Source organism: Danio aesculapii, chromosome 12, assembly GCF_903798145.1.
Source record: "Danio aesculapii chromosome 12, fDanAes4.1, whole genome shotgun sequence".
Classification (NCBI taxonomy): Eukaryota; Metazoa; Chordata; class Actinopteri; order Cypriniformes; family Danionidae; genus Danio; species Danio aesculapii.
In genome coordinates, this window is record NC_079446.1 from 603,352 (window position 1) to 622,553 (window position 19,202).

The window sequence follows — 19,202 nt, forward strand, 5'->3', positions numbered from 1 at the left end:
AATACATGCAGAAAATGCTTTTCTTAGAGTTTCTGTCTTATTTCTAGTGCAAATATCTACATTTTCTGAAATCAAGAAGCATTTTCTGGACAAGCAAAACATATAGTGTTGTTTTCAGAAATAATGAGTCAAAACGAGGTGAGTTTCTTTAAAACAAGCTAAATAATCTGCCAATGAGGTAAGCAGAATAATCTTCTATTCGGTTAGATTTTTCTTCCCCCATTGTCAGATTATTTTACTTGTTTTAAAGAAAAACTCACCTCAGTTTGACTCATTATTTCTGAAAACAACACTATATGTTTTGCTTGTCCAGAAAATGCTTCTTGATTTTAAGAATTAGTTGATATTTGGACTAGAAACAAGACAAAGAAGTACAGGGTCTCTGCAGGGTCTTCAAGTCTTAAATTTACTGAAAAATTGTCTTGTAGGTCTTAAATGGCTTTAAACGGGTCTCAGTTTTCCTTTGTTTATGTAAAGCTACCCAATCAATTCAACACACATCCAAACACCAACAATACTTCTCCAAACTTTAGCAAAGCAGTGTGTTGTGCATACATTTAGGTTATTAAAGTTAATCCTTTTTAAAGAGTTTTTTAGTAAGTATGCAGCTAGTGTCCGCTTGTTTTGACACATTATTTAAAATATGTGGGAAAGAAATAAGTAATTGGAATTAGTTTTTTGAAAATAGTGTCGGGTCATTTTTAAGAAATCCTTAACCCTTTATACGTCTAATCTGTAAATTAATACATTTCTAAACAAACCATCAGAAATAGAATTGAGCTTTTTTTCATTTATTTATTTTATATAAAACAGAATTTTTAAATTCATTTCTTCATTTTCCTTCAGCTTAGTCCCTTATTCATCAGGGGTTGACACAGCGGAATGAACCGCCAACTATTACAGCATATGTTTCACACAGTAAAACACAGCGGATGCCCTTCCAGTGCTGGGAAACACTCATTTACACACACACACACACACTCATACACTACGGCCAATTTAGTTGATCAGTTCCCCTATAGTGCATGTGTTTGTACTATGGGGTAAACCCACATGGGGAGAACATGCAAACTCCACACAGAAACACCAACTGACCCAGCCGGGATTCGAACCAGCGACCTTCTTGCTGTGAGGCCACAGTGCTAACCACTGCGCCGCCGTATCGCCCAAATTCTGTACAAACAGAGCTTTTGAAGTCAGTGTGGTGAAATCCTGTTCATATGGCTCTGTATATAGAAAATGTCATTTTAATCCCAGTGTGATGCAGCCTGTCTGCAGATGTTGACTGAAGCGCTGCTGTTTTCTAGCCTTTAGGTGTTCAGAGAGATTCCCATAGGTGTGTTTTTCCAGCGGGCACTGCACGTCTGGGCACATACAGTACATCTGCTATAAAGGAAGATCAGTTATTCGAGAAGGCAGGGGCTTTATTTCACAGCTAATGTTTGCAATAAACCAAGTTGTTGAGACCAAAACATTCTCTCGTCTCGTCTGTCTGCCTGGTTTAGTGTTTCGTTTCTCCCTCATCATGAAAAGGAGAAACGGAGCTGTGCGTCGGCACTTTAAATAATCATTTTAATAGACGGTGGGTATTGTCAAGCTCCAAAAATAGCAAGAAATCAGTTATACAACAGCCATGTCTGAGAAACTCCAAAACTGATTTGGGAATGAACATTAAAGCTTGTAAAATGTAAAAGGTTTTGGGGAATTATAAGACAAGCTGTAGATTAACTATAAAACCAAGTTTACATTGAGTCATTTTTCCTATCACATTTAGAACCAATGCAAGTTTTTAATTGAGCTTTCTTTTAATGATCTTTTTATAGGCCACGTTTACATTGTTTTTGTTCAAGTTCACAATGATTTATCTGAATAATATGATAATATGATTTTATAGTAATTATCATTAATTATAGTAAACTAATTTAGATGCATATATTACGTTTTACATATATATATAATGTTTTACAGTAATTATACAGATTATTGTTCATATTATGTATTGAATTACCTATTAATTGTATTTTTTTTATTAACATCGACCCCAACCCTAAACCCAACCATCACTAATGTAAAACAGTAATTAGACTAAGTATTATTTATTTCATTCATTCATTTTCTTGTCGGCTTAGCCCCGTTATTAATCTGGGGTGGCCACAGCGGAATGAACCACCAACTTATCCAGCATGTTTTTACGCAGCGGATGCCCTTCCAGCCGCAACCCATCTCTGGGAAACATCCACACACACTCATTCACACTCATACACTATGGACAATTCAGCCTACCCAATTCACCTGTACTGCATGTGTTTGGACTGTGGGGGAAACCAGAGCACCCGGAGGAAACCCAGGCAAACTCCACACAGAAACGCCAACTGACCCAGCCGAGGCTCGAACCAGAGACCTTTTTGCTGTGAGGCGACAGCACTACCTACTGCGTCGCCCATATCATTCATATAACCCATTAAATTGTATTTTATTAACATCTACCTCTTCCCCAACCCTCACAGTAATGTAAAAACAGCAGTTATACAGAGTATTACTCATATTATTTATTAAATGACCCATTAAGTTGTATTTTAATAACATCTACCCCTGCCCAAAGCCTAAACCTACCCCTCACAGTAATGTAAAACCAAAACTATACTGAGTTTTATTTATATTATTTATTAAATTACCCATTAAATTGTATTTTTATAACTCCTAACCTCTAAACCCAACCCTCACAGTAATGTAATGTTAATTACTGTTGAACAGTGTCACAAAAATGATGCTATATTGATGCGTGTCTGCAGCTGTATCCCTAGACTTTCTCCTGAAAACACTGTACAGATGAGCTACACACACATGCGTGTTTCTCAGTGCCCGCTGCTGTATTTGTCAGGCTTTAGCAGTGTGTTTTTATGGACGGGCCCCTGTGTTTCCCTCAGGCTCGCTGTGAGACATGATGACAGTCCTGCTTCCAGCTATTTGCTCTTCCTGTTTTCTGTTTTTTTTCCCCTCCATGCGTTGCCTCATGTTTTCCTCTTATCTCTAACACTCCCACCATCCAGAGACCCCAGCGCTTGCGACAGTTTTACTCGTGATGAGTTCTTCATTCGTTCTCTGCTGGATAATATAATATTAAATTAGTAATCAGAGACATCTCGCTTTCTATGAGGTCGAACGAAGAACATAGAAATGTGGACGTTTGGGGCTGTTTTGGGAGTGACGTGAAGCTCTTTGTTGTCGTGTCTCCTGTTCTTACACTGCTGGTGTCTCATTACTGTAGTGAAACAGAAACACTGCAGCACTTTATAACTCTGACACACTGTAATTGCCATATTTGGCATTCCCCGGAGTTTACTGGCAGCTTTTAATAAAGCCAGATCACTTAAAATGGCCATAAAAGGGAAAATCAGGAAGAGACGGCACCTGTTTTACATCTCCAGTCTGCAGAAGGGCTGATAACAGTGTGAATATCAGCATATCTGGATGAAAATACAACCAAGAAAACATCTGAATCACCTCTAATGAAATAATCTACCCTTAAATTCAGTGTTTACCCTCATGTTGCTCTTGCAAACAGTGAGATCCTCTATATACCACAAATAAACTGTGCGTCAATGTTGAGAGATCAGTTTTCAAACCAGTGTTTATTACCTGAATCTGATATTCCAGGATGACACTAGTTTTTTAAAAAGGTTTGCATTAAATTAAATGTTATTTTGTTAATGCACATTGCTAGTTTTGAGATGAACAATTAATGTTAGTCCACCAAGTTTTTGTTCCTCTTGAATCCTTTTAAACGACTCTTTTGAATGGGTAAAACAGTGTAGAATTGAACTATATATTGTCTGCATGGCGACACGCATGAATAAAACCAATAAACCTGTTAGACTTGCTCCAGAATTATAAGGACCACACGGTTCATGCACATTATTGCAGTAAATATTTTGGTATTTATACATGAACTAAGAGTCTTAATCGACAAAAACTGCCCACAGTGGATTATTAAATCTGCTACTGGAGTATTCTGCTTACCAAAGCTTCATTTATTTGGTGACAAATACAGTGAAATTAGCATTCAGCATGTTTCCCGGCTGGGTCAGTTGGTGTTTCTGTGTGGAGTTTGCATGTTCTCCCCGTGTTAGTGTGGGTTTCCTCCGGGTGCTTCGGTTTCTCTAACAGTCCAAACACATGTGCTATAGGGGAACTGATCAACTAAATTGGCCTAGTGTGTGTGTGTGTGAATGAGTGTGTATGGGTGTTTCCCAGTTCTGGGATGCGGCTGGAAGGGCATCCGCTGTGTAAAACATATGCTGGAATAGTTGGCGGTTCATTCCGCTGTGGTGACCCCTGATGAATAAAGGGACTAAGCTGAAGGGTAATGAATGACAGCTGTTGTCTGTGTGAAAGTGTACTCTAATATATAAACCTGAATGTTCAGCATCCTTACACTAGATGTCTGAATTATATGAATTGTCTTCTGTCAGCTGTTATTTATTGTTATATGGATCATGTTTGTTGTTAAACCTGCTGAATGGACTTTGTTTGATGAAAAGCATTAGGAAACGGTGGTGTCAGCTGAACGGTGAATATTAAAGCTGGTACCTGCACTGAGGACTAGACGAGTGATGTTTATCTGCTGCTTTACTCAGAATCTACTCTAGATATCAGGCGACTTCTGCAAACGCTGGAAAATCGGAGAGCTTCAGATTACTCAAAACAACCCTGAAAACATGTTGATTCAAAATACAAGAGTAAACTACATTAGTAGAACATACAGGTGTCTCAGTTCCTCACAGTATTGCTTACAGTAATTAAAATGTTGAACATTCTTTTGTGTGTGTGTTTGCATATACGTCACATCAGCTCAAGTCTTTATTTAAGTGTTAGTCAATCAACTATTAATCAGTTAATCAATTATTAAAGAGAGAATACTATTGACAACTGTTTTTATACGCTTGTATGCGTTTAGTTGTGGATCATGCAGTATGAGACTCATTCAGGATGTTCATTTCATGCATTTTCCATTCATTTTCCTTGAATTTATTTAATGATATACAACAAACGTATAAGCTGTTACGAATGTGTTTAACTTAAGAAAATTTTAAAACAGAGAGTAACATAGTAACAGTGCATCGTACCAGTAACAATGGACCACAACAGAGTTGACTGTACCAGTAACAGAGGTGACCGTACCATTAAATATGGACCACAACAGAGGTGACCGTACCATTAAATATGGACCGTACCATTAAATATGGACCATAACAGAGTTGACCGTACCATTAAATATGGACCGTACCATTAAATATGGACCATAACAGAGTTGACCGTACCATTAAATATGGACCACAACAGAGTTGACTGTACCAGTAACAGAGTTGACTGTACCAGTAACAATGGACCACAACAGAGTTGACCGTACCATTAAATATGGACCATAACAGAGGTGACCGTACCATTAAATATGGACCATAACAGAGTTGACTGTACCATTAAATATGGACCAAAACAGAGTTGACCGTACCATTAAATATGGACCATAACAGAGTTGACTGTACCATTAAATATGGACCAAAACAGAGTTGACTGTACCATTAAATATGGACCAAAACAGAGTTGACCGTACCATTAAATATGGACCAAAACAGAGTTGACCGTACCATTAAATATGGACCATAACAGAGTTGACCGTACCATTAAATATGGACCATAACAGAGTTGACTGTACCATTAAATATGGACCGTACCATTAAATATGGACCATAACAGAGTTGACTGTACCATTAAATATGGACCGTACCATTAAATATGGACCATAACAGAGTTGACTGTACCATTAAATATGGACCAAAACAGAGTTGACCGTACCATTAAATATGGACCAAAACAGAGTTGACCGTACCATTAAATATGGACCATAACAGAGTTGACCGTACCATTAAATATGGACCATAACAGAGTTGACCGTACCATTAAATATGGACCACAACAGAGTTGACCGTACCATTAAATATGGACCAAAACAGAGTTGACCGTACCATTAAATATGGACCATAACAGAGTTGACCGTACCATTTAAATATGGACCACAACAGAGTTGACCGTACCATTAAATATGGACCACAACAGAGTTGACCGTACCATTTAAATATGGACCACAACAGAGTTGACCGTACCATTAAATATGGACCACAACAGAGTTGACCGTACCATTTAAATATGGACCACAACAGAGTTGACCGTACCATTTAAATATGGACCACAACAGAGTTGACCGTACCATTAAATATGGACCGGACCATAACAGAGTTGACCGTACCATTAAATATGGACCACAACAGAGTTGACCGTACCATTAAATATGGACCATAACAGAGTTGACCGTACCATTAAATATGGACCATAACAGAGTTGACCGTACCATTAAATATGGACCATAACAGAGTTGACCGTACCATTAAATATGGACCATAACAGAGTTGACCGTACCATTAAATATGGACCATAACAGAGTTGACCGTACCATTAAATATGGACCATAACAGAGTTGACCGTACCATTAAATATGGACCATAACAGAGTTGACCGTACCATTAAATATGGACCATAACAGAGTTGACCGTACCATTAAATATGGACCATAACAGAGTTGACCGTACCATTAAATATGGACCACTGCAGAGTTGACTGTAACCGTAACAAAGTGGACCGTACCAGTAACAATGGACCATAAGCGAGTGGTCTGTGCCAGTAACAAAACTACCCCCTTTCTCTCTCTCCCACTTCGTCTCCTGTCTCATTACTGTCCTATCTAAAAAAGGCAAAAAGGCCAAAAATAAATCTTAAAAAAAACCCAAACATTTTCATGAGAGTCCTCCAAGATTATCCTCAAACTCCTCATTTTATATATAAGTAAATTCATTTATTTAGTAACTCCACCCGCTGACTACTACACCACTCAACACATACATTCCTATTAAATATTTGCATTTTGAAGCATGTAGTGCTCATGTTTGTTCAGTGAATCCATTTGTGGTGGTTCATTTAATAATAATGGATCTCCTGATGGTTGGTGTTGTCCTCCAGCCCAGCACGCTGCCGCAGGGAACGGTGAACATGAACCAGTGCACAGACGTGGTGGATGCGGAGCCGCGGACGGGTCAGAAGAACGCACTGTGCATCGTGACGCCCGAGCAGGAGTATTTCATCCGCGGAGACAACAAAGAGATCATCAACGGGTACGAGACGCTTCTGTCTGCGTCTGACCATTGACAGGCACGAGTGAGCTGACCTCTGTGTGTGTGCTCTTCTGCAGGTGGAGTGAGCAGCTGGCTGTGTATCCCAGAACCAACAAGCAGAACCAGAAGAAGAAGCGCAAGGTGGAGCCGGCCACCTCACAGGTACATCACTAGCATTACTTTTCTAAAAAAAAAAAGGTTGCAGTTTTATCGGTACGTTTGAGTAGTCCAAATATGTTTAATGAACCCCTCCGGGGTTTTGTAGGAATAATGCATGTATGTGTGTGGCCTAAAATAACATTTTGTGAAGGTTTTATTACAACTTATGGCTCTATTTGCTTAAATTTTGTGTTTTGCTGTGAAAATACCAAAAAAATCAAGTCAAATTTTTTTTTGTCTTAAGAAACTTCAGAATTCTGATGAGAAGAAACAAAATTCTGATGAGACTGTCTTAATAAATAGGCATTTTTATTTATTGTGTTTAAATATATATATATATATTTTTATTTTGGTAAACTTCAACATTTCACTATTTCAGTATATACATTGATATATTGGTAAAACTCCTCAGTGCTCGTAGTTGTCTGCCTGATAAATTTCTATTTATGTATTTTGGCTCCATTTTTCAGGTCTAGTATTATTTAAACAATTAAAGTAAGCTGTAGATTTCTCTCTTTTTATGTGTTTAATATCAATTGAATATCAAAAACAGTGGTAATAAAGGCTATTTTAATCTATTCAAATGTAATGAAATTGAAATAATTCTTCTATGTTTTGGAAATATTAGACATTCTTCACAATAGTGGTAATACATTCTGCTGTTCAGTGGTTTAATATTTCTGTCATAAGCTGCATTCACCATCGGGAGGCGCTATAATAAAGTTATCCAACATGTGCGCCCGATAGCTCCACCTCTTCCGCTACGTGAGCAAAGCAGTGGGTGTTTAGTGCGTGAAGTGTCCATCATTCCACACTTCATTTTACCGGCTGAATGAGTGCATCATCCGGGTAATTAAAGTGCTCTTATTAATTTTAGAGTTCTCAGTGTGAATGCACTACTTGCACTATTTATACTACAAAATGGCGTAGAATAGTGCGTAAGTATGTGATTTGGGACGCACTTATAATCTCCTCTAGTGAACTTTTATTATGCCAGGATATAATGAAGAGCTTTGTTTTTCCTCATATGTTGCGTTTTCCCTTTAAATTGATTTAGATTCTGTGATGATGGTTTGATAATATGAATCATAAATCATTAACAGTTTAATCCTGAGTTTAATAAATAAATACATAACTACAGTAGTTCTCTCTCAAATGTTTTTTCCTCTCTCTTTCTTTTGGAAATGATGTGGAGTTTTATATCAGTCTGCCAGCCCCAGGGCTTCTGGATAATTGTCATCCCATACGAAATCGCAGTGTTTAAGATCTGATTTCTTTAAATAAACAGCGATCTTCACTGCCTGGCTGAGATATGATATAAAGTGGGTATCAGACCAAACAGGAAGCACTGCATTAAATTAGATTTTTCTGCGCCATGTCTTTAAAATATGGAAATTGATTCTACCTCAGTGTTTTCAATGGATTTTCTGCGCTCGCCTGCTGCTCCTGACGGCGCCTGCGTTTAAACGGTCTTTCGCTTATTTTTATGCTTCAACAACTAAATGATTGCTTAAAGGGCACCTATGGTGAGAATCATCTTCTGTAAGCTGTTTGGACAGAGCTGTGTGTAGTTTAGTGTGTCCACAGTCATATTGGAGTGATAGAAACACAATAAGTCTCTTTTTTAATCTCCTGACGTTAAAATAGGATCTAAATCCCTCCCATTTTGAGTCCCACCGCAACATGACGTAGGAGTGCGGTTTCCCCGCCCACTGAATTGATTGACAGCCGCGTATTAACATGTCTCTGTGTAACGCGTATAATCATATCAACAAGACAGTGTGTGTGCAAAGCAACCGGGATTAAAAGCTCTGTTCAGCTCTCTGTGATCATCAGTCATCATCAAATGTGAGTTTCACACGTGTTTAAATCAGAGCATGAATACAGGACGTTAAATCACGTTTATATTGTACATTAATATAACGGTTGTCCATACAGCAGTGGACATTAGCCTGTATCCTCCTGTCACATTTGTGTGCAAAAACCGTGTGTGCAATGCTGTATATAATGTTGATCTCTATGAAAATAAGTGTGCAGCAGAACTGTATGGGTGTCGCTCGTGTGCTTTCAGGAGCCGGGTCCAGCTAAGGTGGCGGTAACGGGCGCCGGCATCCCTGACGCAGAGAAAACTCCAGACTCCAGCTCCATCATCTGGCAGGAGGAGCTGCAGAGCAGAGAAGCAGACGCCGCTCACACTTGGACCAGCGAGATTCCTCCTGTCGGCTCACCGCTGCCCTCTACAGGTGCGGAGAACTCCCAAAACACATCTCTGTCTGACTGTTCCTTTACGTCTGTGCTTTCTGACTGCTGTGCGACTGTGCTGGATGACTGTGCTGGATGACTGTGCTGGATGACTGTGCTGGATGAATGCTCCGTGAGAATGTGCTGTATGGCAATGCTTTATAACTGGCTGTATGACTGCTTTATGACTGCTGGATGACTGTACTCGATAACTGTTGTATGACTGATACAACTATTCCTTCATAGCTGTGCTGGACCAGTGTGCTTGGTGTGATGTATGACTGTGCTGCGTGACTGTTCTTTTTTTTGACTGTTCTTTTATGACTGTGCTGTGCTACTGTGCTGTATGACTCTTTCCCTATGACTGTTCCTTTATGACTGTGCTTTTGACTCTTCCATTCTTACTGTGCTGTCTGACTGTTCCTTTACGTCTGTGCTTTCTGATTGCTGGACGACAGTGCAGTATGAATGCTCTGTGAGAATGTGCTGTATGGCAGTGCTTTATAACTGGCTGTATGACTGTTTTATGACTGCTCGACGACTGTTGTACAACTGTGCCATATGACTGTGATACAACTATTTCTTCATGTGTTTTATGTGATGTATGACTGTGCTGTGTGACTGTTCTTTTTCGACTGTTCCTTTATGACTGTTCTGTACACCTGTACTTTATGACTGTTCCTTTTCGACTGTTTCTTTATAACTGTCCTGTACGCCTGTACTTTATGACTGTTCTTTTTCGACTGTTCCTTTATGACTGTCTTGTACGCCTGTACTTTATGACTGTTCTTTTCGACTGTTCCTTAATGACTGTCATTTACACCTGTACATTACGACTGTCCTGTACGCCAGTACTTTATGACTGTTCTTTTTCGACTATTCCTTTATGACTGTCCTGTACGCCTGTGCTTTATGACTGTTCTTTTTCGACTGTTCCATAATGACTGTCATTTACACCTGTACATTACGACTGTCCTGTACGCCAGTACTTTATGACTGTTCTTTTTCGACTGTTCCATAATGACTGTCATTTACACCTGTACTTTATGACTGTCCTGTACGCCTGTGCTTTATGACTGTTCTTTTTCGACTGTTCCATAATGACTGTCATTTACACCTGTACTTTATGACTGTCCTGTATGCCTGTACTTTATGACTGTTCTTTTTCGACTATTCATTTATGACTGTCCTGTACACCTGTGCTTTATGACTGTTCTTTTCGACTGTTCCTTAATGACTGTCATTTACACCTGTACATTACGACTGTCCTTTACGCCAGTATTTCATGACTGTTCTTTTTTGACTGTTCCATAATGACTGTCATTTACACCTGTACATTACGACTGTGCTTTACGCCAGTATTTCATGACTGTTCTTTTTTGACTGTTCCATAATGACTGTCATTTACACCTGTACATTACGACTGTGCTTTACGCCAGTATTTCATGACTGTTCTTTTTTGACTGTTCCATAATGACTGTCATTTACACCTGTACATTACGACTGTCCTGTACGCCAGTACTTTATGACTGTTCTTTTTCGACTGTTCCTTTATGACTGTCCTGTACACCTGTACTTTATGACTGTTCTTTTTCAACTATTCCTTTATGACTGTCCTGTACGCCTGTACTTTATGACTGTTCTTTTTCGACTGTTCCTTTATGACTGTCCTGTACGCCTGTATTTTATGACTGTCCTGTACTCCTGTGCTCTATGACTGTTCTTTTTCGACTGTTGCTTTATGACTCTTCCTTTTCGACTGTTCCTTTATGACTGTCCTGTATACCTGTACTTTATGACTGTCCTGTACGCCTGTGCTTTGACTGTTCTTTTTTTGACTGTTCATTTATAACTGTCCTGTACGCCTGTGCTGTGTGAGTGTCCTGTACGCCTGTGCTGTGTGAGTGTCCTGTACGCCTGTGCTTTGACTGTTCCTTTATGACTGTTCTTTTTTCGACTTTTCATTTATGACTGTCCTGTGTGCCTGTGCTTTATGACTGTTCCTTTTCGACTGTTCCTTTACAACTGTCCTGTACGCCTGTGCTTTATGACTGTTCTTTTTTGACTGTCTTGTACGCCTGTGCTTTATAACTGTCCTCTTTGAACTTTCCTTTATAACTGCTGTATGACTGTTCCTTTATGACTGTACTTTGACTGTCTTGTACACCTTTGTTTTTATGCCTGTGCTGTGTGTGTGCAGGCGAGGGCTCGGCGGTGAGCTCAGTGAATGGGGATGAGGTTGACCGATGTGGACTCTCTTTCCACTCGCCAGTCTCTCAGGCTCCTATAGACCCGCTGTCCCCCACAGGCAGCAGCTCCAGCAGGCAGAGTGCAGAGACAGGCGGGGTTCCTCGCTGCCTGTCCCCAGCCCCCAGCGACCCCTTCCCCTCAGGCAGCAGCCTCCTGTCCAATGGCTCACACATCAGCGGCTCTATGAGCTCTCTGGACTCGGAGGCTAGTGGCAGCACAGTCACGAGCAGCGACAGCCACCCGCCGGAGCCCCGGGCCCTCAAACGCAGCCGCCTGCGAAGCCCACAGACCCGGGAGCGGGAGCCAGTGCTGAGCCCAGAGAGAAGGTGAGAGAACTGACCCTTAAAGAGGCATGATGGCTCACATTCAGCCACACACTCCTTATTAGGCCAGAACGCCTTTCACAACATGCTTTTCACATGGAATAATGGAGATTACCCAGATTATTATATCCTGAATGCTGGCAGTAATCACCTTCAGTAAACACTGCTACTTTCTTTCTTCCTTCAGTTCTGTTTATTCAGGAGGTTGCTGTACTGAAAGAGTTAACCTGAAATACACAAATTTGTTTAATGGACAAAAATTGTGTGTGTGTGTGCGTGTGTGTGTGTGTGTGTGTGCGTGCGTGTGTGTGTGTGTGTGTATGTAGAGCATCAAGTAAATGCAGACTTCTTAAATGCTGCTCTTCATCCTCATGTTTGTTTTAATTTGATAATCTCCCATCGTCCCTAAGAGGTCAGAGTCCTGGAGAGCGTCTCCACATCATCTCTGACGCACTTTATTAAGGGAATGAAGGGAACTGGACGCTGCTCTGCTTTTATTTGGCTTTATGGGAACAGAGTCTTTACCCAGCAGCCAATGAGGCCCAGTGCAATCATGTGACTCTCAAATACCTCTCTGACTGGCTTTCTTCTGCCCTTTTAAGGCCGCTAACACTGCAGTGCGCATCCCTAATAAGGGCAACATTAGAAAAAAAATAATCATTTCATATTTTCAGACGTTGGTTTGTGAACTGAGGGTCTGTCTGAAGGAAAACTAGGAGACATTTTTAACCATGTCAACACTTATACGGTCTTATTTGAATATCACTATATATAAAATTATTTTATGCATCAAAGGATGTAAATTAAATCGATCATCAATGACATTTGACATCGAGGACATTTCTGCTCATCTGTAAATCCTGAAAAATGTACACAGGAAATATTTTTGTCTTCTTGCAATCTAAAATTACTCCTATTACTCAGTGTCTTTTCCCCACGTTTACAGCAATATTAAAGACAGATGAAGAGTTTTATATTTATATGCATTCTAGCATGTGCTAGTCTTACTCTTATATACCAGGTAAATATAATTACTTTGCATTTGTTTACCTCAAAGTATAACTGAGCTGCTGTTTGTTCAGTATGCTCACTATAAACCTGATGGGACAGAGCAAGTCTGATGTGTTAAGTCAAATATTTACTATTCTTAGATGTTAGATTGTTATTGACAGCCCAAATTTAGCCTTCGTTTAGACCAGACGTCTATTTTTAGATGTCTCACAGACTTTTTTTTTTGAGCACAAAAATGTTTGCAGTATTTCTAATAAAACGTTTCCCTGAAGGAAAGCTATTTCCACGATTAGCTTTTTTCAGTCACACCTCACAATAAGGTTCATCAGTTCATGTTAATTAATGCATTTACTATCATGAACAATACATTTACTACAGTATTTCACATTTACTACAGTATTTGTTCATGTTTGTTAATGAAAATACAGTTGTTCATTGTTAACTCATGGTGCATTAACTAATGTTAACAGGCATGGACTTGGATGTTAATAATGCATTAGTAAATGTTCATTATAATGAATAATAAATGCTGCACAAGTGTTGTTCATGTTAGTAAATGCATTAACTAATGATCCTTATTGTAAAGTGTTCCCCTTTTTTTCTAAAATAATGTGCTGATGCCGCTCGACTCGTTCACTGTCAGTAAAATGTGTTTATTTTATTGACTTGTGTTTTTGTTCATCAATATAATACAGGTTATTGAGTTAAATTAAAGTCTTGTCAATTTTGTTTTTTATATAAAGTTGAAGTCAAAATTATTCTTTATTTTCTTCCATTATTTCCCAGATGATGTTTCTCAGATTGAGGAGTTTCTCACAGTATTTCCTCTAATATTGTTTCTTCTGGAGAAAGTCTTATTTGTTTTATTTCAGCTAGAATAAAAGCAGTTTTTAATAGTTTTAAAGCCATTTTAAGCTCAATATTATTAGCCCCCTTCAGCAATATTAGTGTTGGATTGTCTCCAGAATAAACCACTGTTATACAATGACTTGCCTAATTACCCTAACTTTACCCTAATTACCCTAGTGAAGCCTTTAAATGTCACTTTAAGCTGAATACTAGTCTAATATTATGTGCTGTCATCATGACACAGAGAAAAGACTTCAGTTATTAGAGATGAGTTATTAAAACTATTATGATTAGAAATGTTTGAAAAAAACTCTCTGTTAAACAGAAATTAGTGAAAAAATTATTAATAATTATTATATATGTAATATATGTAATATATATATGTAATAATATGTAATAATATATGTAATTCTTATATATAATTAATAATTATTAAATAACTAATAATTCACACTTCAACTCTATATTAAATGAATAATTGTTAAAAATAATTATTTTTCTTTTTTCGTAATCTTTAGTTTTTGACCAATTGCGTCCTGAATTTTCATTTCGGTGCACCCCCCCCCCACCCTCCCAAAAAAGTATTTATTGCAGGATTGTGTCTGGTGTTTGACGTCTCTCTGGGTTTTCAGCGGCCGCTCGAATGTAATCGAGAAGCTGGAGGCGCTGGAGCTGGAGCAGCAGGAGCGGATGGAGGTTCAGGAGTCCAGCGGCGCTGAGATCCGACAGGGGCGGAGCCAGAACAGGAGATTCCAGCGGCAGGTAAATATTCATGAACACACCCCCTTTTGAAAATCAATATTTTGCATATTAATCTGGCTGTGGGAAATATTTGAAAAGCATTATATTAATGATAATTTGGGCTAATAAAAAAGGCTTTAACTGTATATTTTTATTCAGAAGATCAGAAAAAAAGAGTTTTTCCGTTCATTATTTTGTAATTCTCTCATACATCAGTTAGAAAGAAGCAAAGGTGATGGATTTCAGACACACTTACTACATTTTGTAAAAAAATAAAAAGTGTGTGTGTGTGTGTGTGTGCGCATACACCACTGATCTGTGATGTTCGGGTATCCATGTTGTCCATGTTATTCGTTTCCTTGGAAAAAATAGCGTTTTACATGGGGGAAAAGTAAATAAATTGTTAAGATGTGTGTGTGTGTGTGTGTGTGTGTGTCCAGGAGCAGAAGACAGACGCAGCTCAGCCTTTAGACTTCCATCCTCCGCTGAGAAGAGCCAAATCTCTGGACCGCAGGACCACTGAGTCCGTCATGACCGTAAGTGTGTGTTTGCGTGTGTGTGTGTGTGTGTGTGTGTGTGTGTGTGTGTGTGTGTGTGTGTTATAGTTTGTGCGTGTGTGCGTTTAGGAATCAGTGTGTACACATATGTATTTAGTGCTTCCCACATGTAGACTTTACTTGGGCTGCCCAGGTATATTAACGGCCGCCAAGTATATTTGTTGGTGACGCATGAATAAAACCATCTGTTTACACTTTTCTTATATCCAAACATTCACGATCGATTAACCAGTGGAAAAATCCTCTCGCTCTGCACATGTCCTACTGCTGGTTCTGTGTGTGTGAGAACGGTCAACACTCACACAGACAGTCTCACATGCTCTGCACACTCACAGAGACGCGTCACATTGCGTCCGACCGTAGTTTCTGAATCTCCTATAATGTCCAGGATTTGGCGTTTGCGTTCTCTTTCTGAAGTCGTCATTATTTGTAAGCGTTTTGACAGCTAACTGCACACGCAGCCACCAGAGAAACATTTAAATGATGAATTATTTAATGAAGTTTTACTGTATACTCGGAGTAAATGCTCTGAGAGAACTAAATGACATCTATACTGCCTACAAAATATTTATACACCATTAGAAATGGTTAATCAATTAATTTGCCTCATGATTAAATAATCTACACTTTTTATTCTTGTAATTATTATAATTTTTTGTAATGTTGTCTATTTTTATTCCTTTTCTTCTATTTATTTCTCATTTGCTGTATCTTTTATTAATTTAATGATGTTTATAGGTCAGGATTTCCTTTATTTCCACAGCCTTTTGTAATAACTTTAACCCATTGAAAAGAAAAGGTGTATAACAGTGTCATAATAAATAAAAATATAGTTAAAAGTCACATGGGTAAAAGCTGTGTTTCAGTCCGGCTACCACTGCTAGTATATTTCTAACCTGTGGGAAGCACTGTGTGTTTGAGTATAAAGACTGAGCTATTCTTCTGCATCAAGCGTATACGTATGCTCCGGTGCAGCCAGGGGCGTCACTAGACCCAATTTACTGGGGCACGTGGCCCAGTAAAAATCTCCAGTGCCCCAGTAAATGCATTGAGATATGATTTACTTCATATGCGAGTGTATTCATTAGGAGTGATAATTCCAGAATAAAGACGTTATTCTCTGTGTGCAACCCAACCAACGCTGGTGAAAGCAATGTGTTTAATCAAGAAGCAAACTGACGCATCTCCTCGTGTGCACAGAGAACACGCGCGCCTCTCGCACACGCTGCTCTTCTGCCGGTGCAAGTCCCGGTAGTTAACATGGGCACCAAAAAAGCAGGCTACTTGCTTGTCACGCACCTCTCATGCGTTGTAAAACCGGCGTAACAGCCTTTTTTGTTCAGCTAGTGGACAAAACTAAAGTTTATATAATATGATGGTGATCGTACTAATCATGCATCCTGATAGATTTATTTAGTATGAAGCAAAAAGGAGGGATGAGGAGTCAGAGAGGTAAAGACTTAATAAACAGATAAATAAACAGTCTAAGACAGCAGATAATCCTAGAACACTTCTATTTTTCTTGTATTTTATTGAATTGTCTATAGGATTTCATTCAAATGAAATTAATATTTATGCGAAAGATTTCTTAGATGATCTTAGCATCTCTCCAGTTGTGTCTGAACATTGTTTTCTACATTTAAGATTGTTTATCCCCAGTAGAGCTTTATGTCTAGCAATGCCTCTGGGTGCAGCCTTCACGCAGACACATAGACCTCGCCGTGGCTGACGCATACGTCTGAGACACTTGTTTACAAGTGTGTTTACCAGTGTTGAGTCCCGTGAAGGAGCTCCAGATAGTTTTGTGTTTACCTGATGATTAAAGCAGGTCTGCTGGTTCCCGTCTTGAATGAGTGAGTTTGAGCTACCTGTAGTGTTCAGAAAAAGCACAACACCTGCAAAGAAACTCGACACAGAGGAACATAACATACCCTGCTGCCAGCTAGCGCTTCTGAAGTGTTATTGCAGAGCGACACAAACAGCGTGCAGAAGTTTAAATGCAGGTATAGATAAAGTTATAGATGCAAGGCAGGCGCCGTGGGTCACACCGATCACTCAGCAGAAGTACTAATCAGCCTTAAGTGCGTGTGAGCACAAGAGTGTGTGTGTATATTTGCGTATGTGCATGCGTATTTGTGTGTGATTTCAAATGATAGGACACCCTCTTACACATACACACACACTCTCTTCTGCTGTGTACACTGATGTCTGTGTGTGTTGTGTTTTCTGCAGCCTGATCTGCTGAACTTTAAGAAAGGCTGGATGGTGAAGCTGGATGAAGAAGGACAGGTCAGATGATCCTCACACACACACACACACACACACACACACACACACACACACTCACACCCACAGAAAGAGTCCACACTCTTTTACGTTCTCTTATTTTCTTATTTTAGATCGTCTTCTTTAGATTCTTTTTCAAGATTCATTTAAAGAATATATTATATTTTATTTTTCATTCATTTTTTAGATTCTTTTATTTTTCATTTTAAATTATTTTATTTTTTTTATAAATTTTTTATTTATTTTTAGATTTTTTCTTTAGTTTTTTTCTTCAGAAATGTTTAAAGATTAATTTAGAATTGTTTTAGATGTTTAGCTGAATTCTTCATCAGATTTCTTTCAGACTTTAGATTTGTGTTTTTATTTTAGATTCATTTATTTTTTCAGTTCTTCATTTATAGATTTATTATTTTTTTTAGGATTCATTTAGTTTTATAAATTCATTTTACACTGAAAAAAATTATTCAAAGATGATTCCTTGGATTTAAGTGGTTGTAAACTATTTATTTGGGCTGAATTTAAACAAACAAATTAGGCTGAAGATTGCTCAATTTAATCTGTTTGTTTAAATTCAACACAAATAAATTGTTTGCAACAGTTTTGCATGCAACACTTTTTTTTCAGTGTAGATGGTTCAGGGTTTTTTTTGTTTTTTTATTTTAGATTTAAATAGTTTTTTTGAGCCTTTAATTTTCAGATTTTTCTTTAGATTCATTTAAAGATTCATTTAAAGAGTTATTTTAGATCATTTGAGATCCTTTACTAGAATCCTTTAAATCTTTGTTCGATTTTTCACTGAATTTTTTTATTCATTTTAGATTTTTATTTATAATCTTTATTTGAGAAAGATGAGTTTCTATATTCTATATGTTTTAGATTCCCTTTATTAGATTCTTTAATTGTTTTTAATTTATTCTAGATTTCATTTGAGATTTTTCTTGTTTGATTCATTTTTAGCTTTTTTTTTTCCTCTTTTTTTAATAATTTCCAGTTCTCGGTGTTAAATGCATGATTGACGGAGTGTGTTTTCTGCTCATCAAAGTTCTTCAGACTCAAAGGCGTGTGAAAGGGCAGCGTCTCTTTGATTTGCTTGAGTTAAAAGCCTCTTTAAAGCAGAATAAATGTCTTGAAAGCCGATTCTGTGCTGATCTGCCCGTGTCTCGTCTGTCTTTCAGTGGAAGAAGTATTGGTTTGTGCTGACAGATCACAGTCTGCGATACTACAAGGACTCCATCGCTGAAGAGGTGATTGATTCTGTGTTTATCACTCTGTAATTAATGATGTTTCCTGTCACTCACTGTGTTTGATGCATTCAGGCGTCGGATCTGGATGGAGAGATTGACCTCAGCACATGCTATAATGTTACGGAGTATCAGGCGCAGCGCAACTACGGCTTCCAGATTTACGTAAGTGTGTCGACACAGCATTTATTTACCATTGCTTCATTTGATTTATTTATTTGTTTATTTATTTATTTTTCTAATTGTCTTTTTGGCCAATTTGATTTATTTTAAATTAATGCTCTTATTTTGATCTTATTATGATCTTTTTTAAATTAA

General features: G+C 38.3%; 1 protein-coding gene across 3 annotated transcripts in view; it reads left to right on the top strand.

The window, feature by feature from the left end:
* The window catches only part of mprip (myosin phosphatase Rho interacting protein), a 77,025-nt gene that overhangs the window by 23,164 nt on the left and 34,659 nt on the right, over positions 1–19,202 (top strand). For all 3 annotated transcript variants that reach the window (XM_056470127.1, XM_056470126.1, XM_056470128.1), the window contains exons 4-12: positions 7,075–7,226; positions 7,304–7,388; positions 9,457–9,628; positions 11,827–12,202; positions 14,692–14,821; positions 15,241–15,336; positions 17,590–17,646; positions 18,819–18,887; positions 18,960–19,049. In XM_056470127.1, the coding sequence (XP_056326102.1) occupies positions 7,075–7,226; positions 7,304–7,388; positions 9,457–9,628; positions 11,827–12,202; positions 14,692–14,821; positions 15,241–15,336; positions 17,590–17,646; positions 18,819–18,887; positions 18,960–19,049 (1,227 nt within the window). The remainder of the gene's footprint in view (positions 1–7,074; positions 7,227–7,303; positions 7,389–9,456; positions 9,629–11,826; positions 12,203–14,691; positions 14,822–15,240; positions 15,337–17,589; positions 17,647–18,818; positions 18,888–18,959; positions 19,050–19,202) is intronic.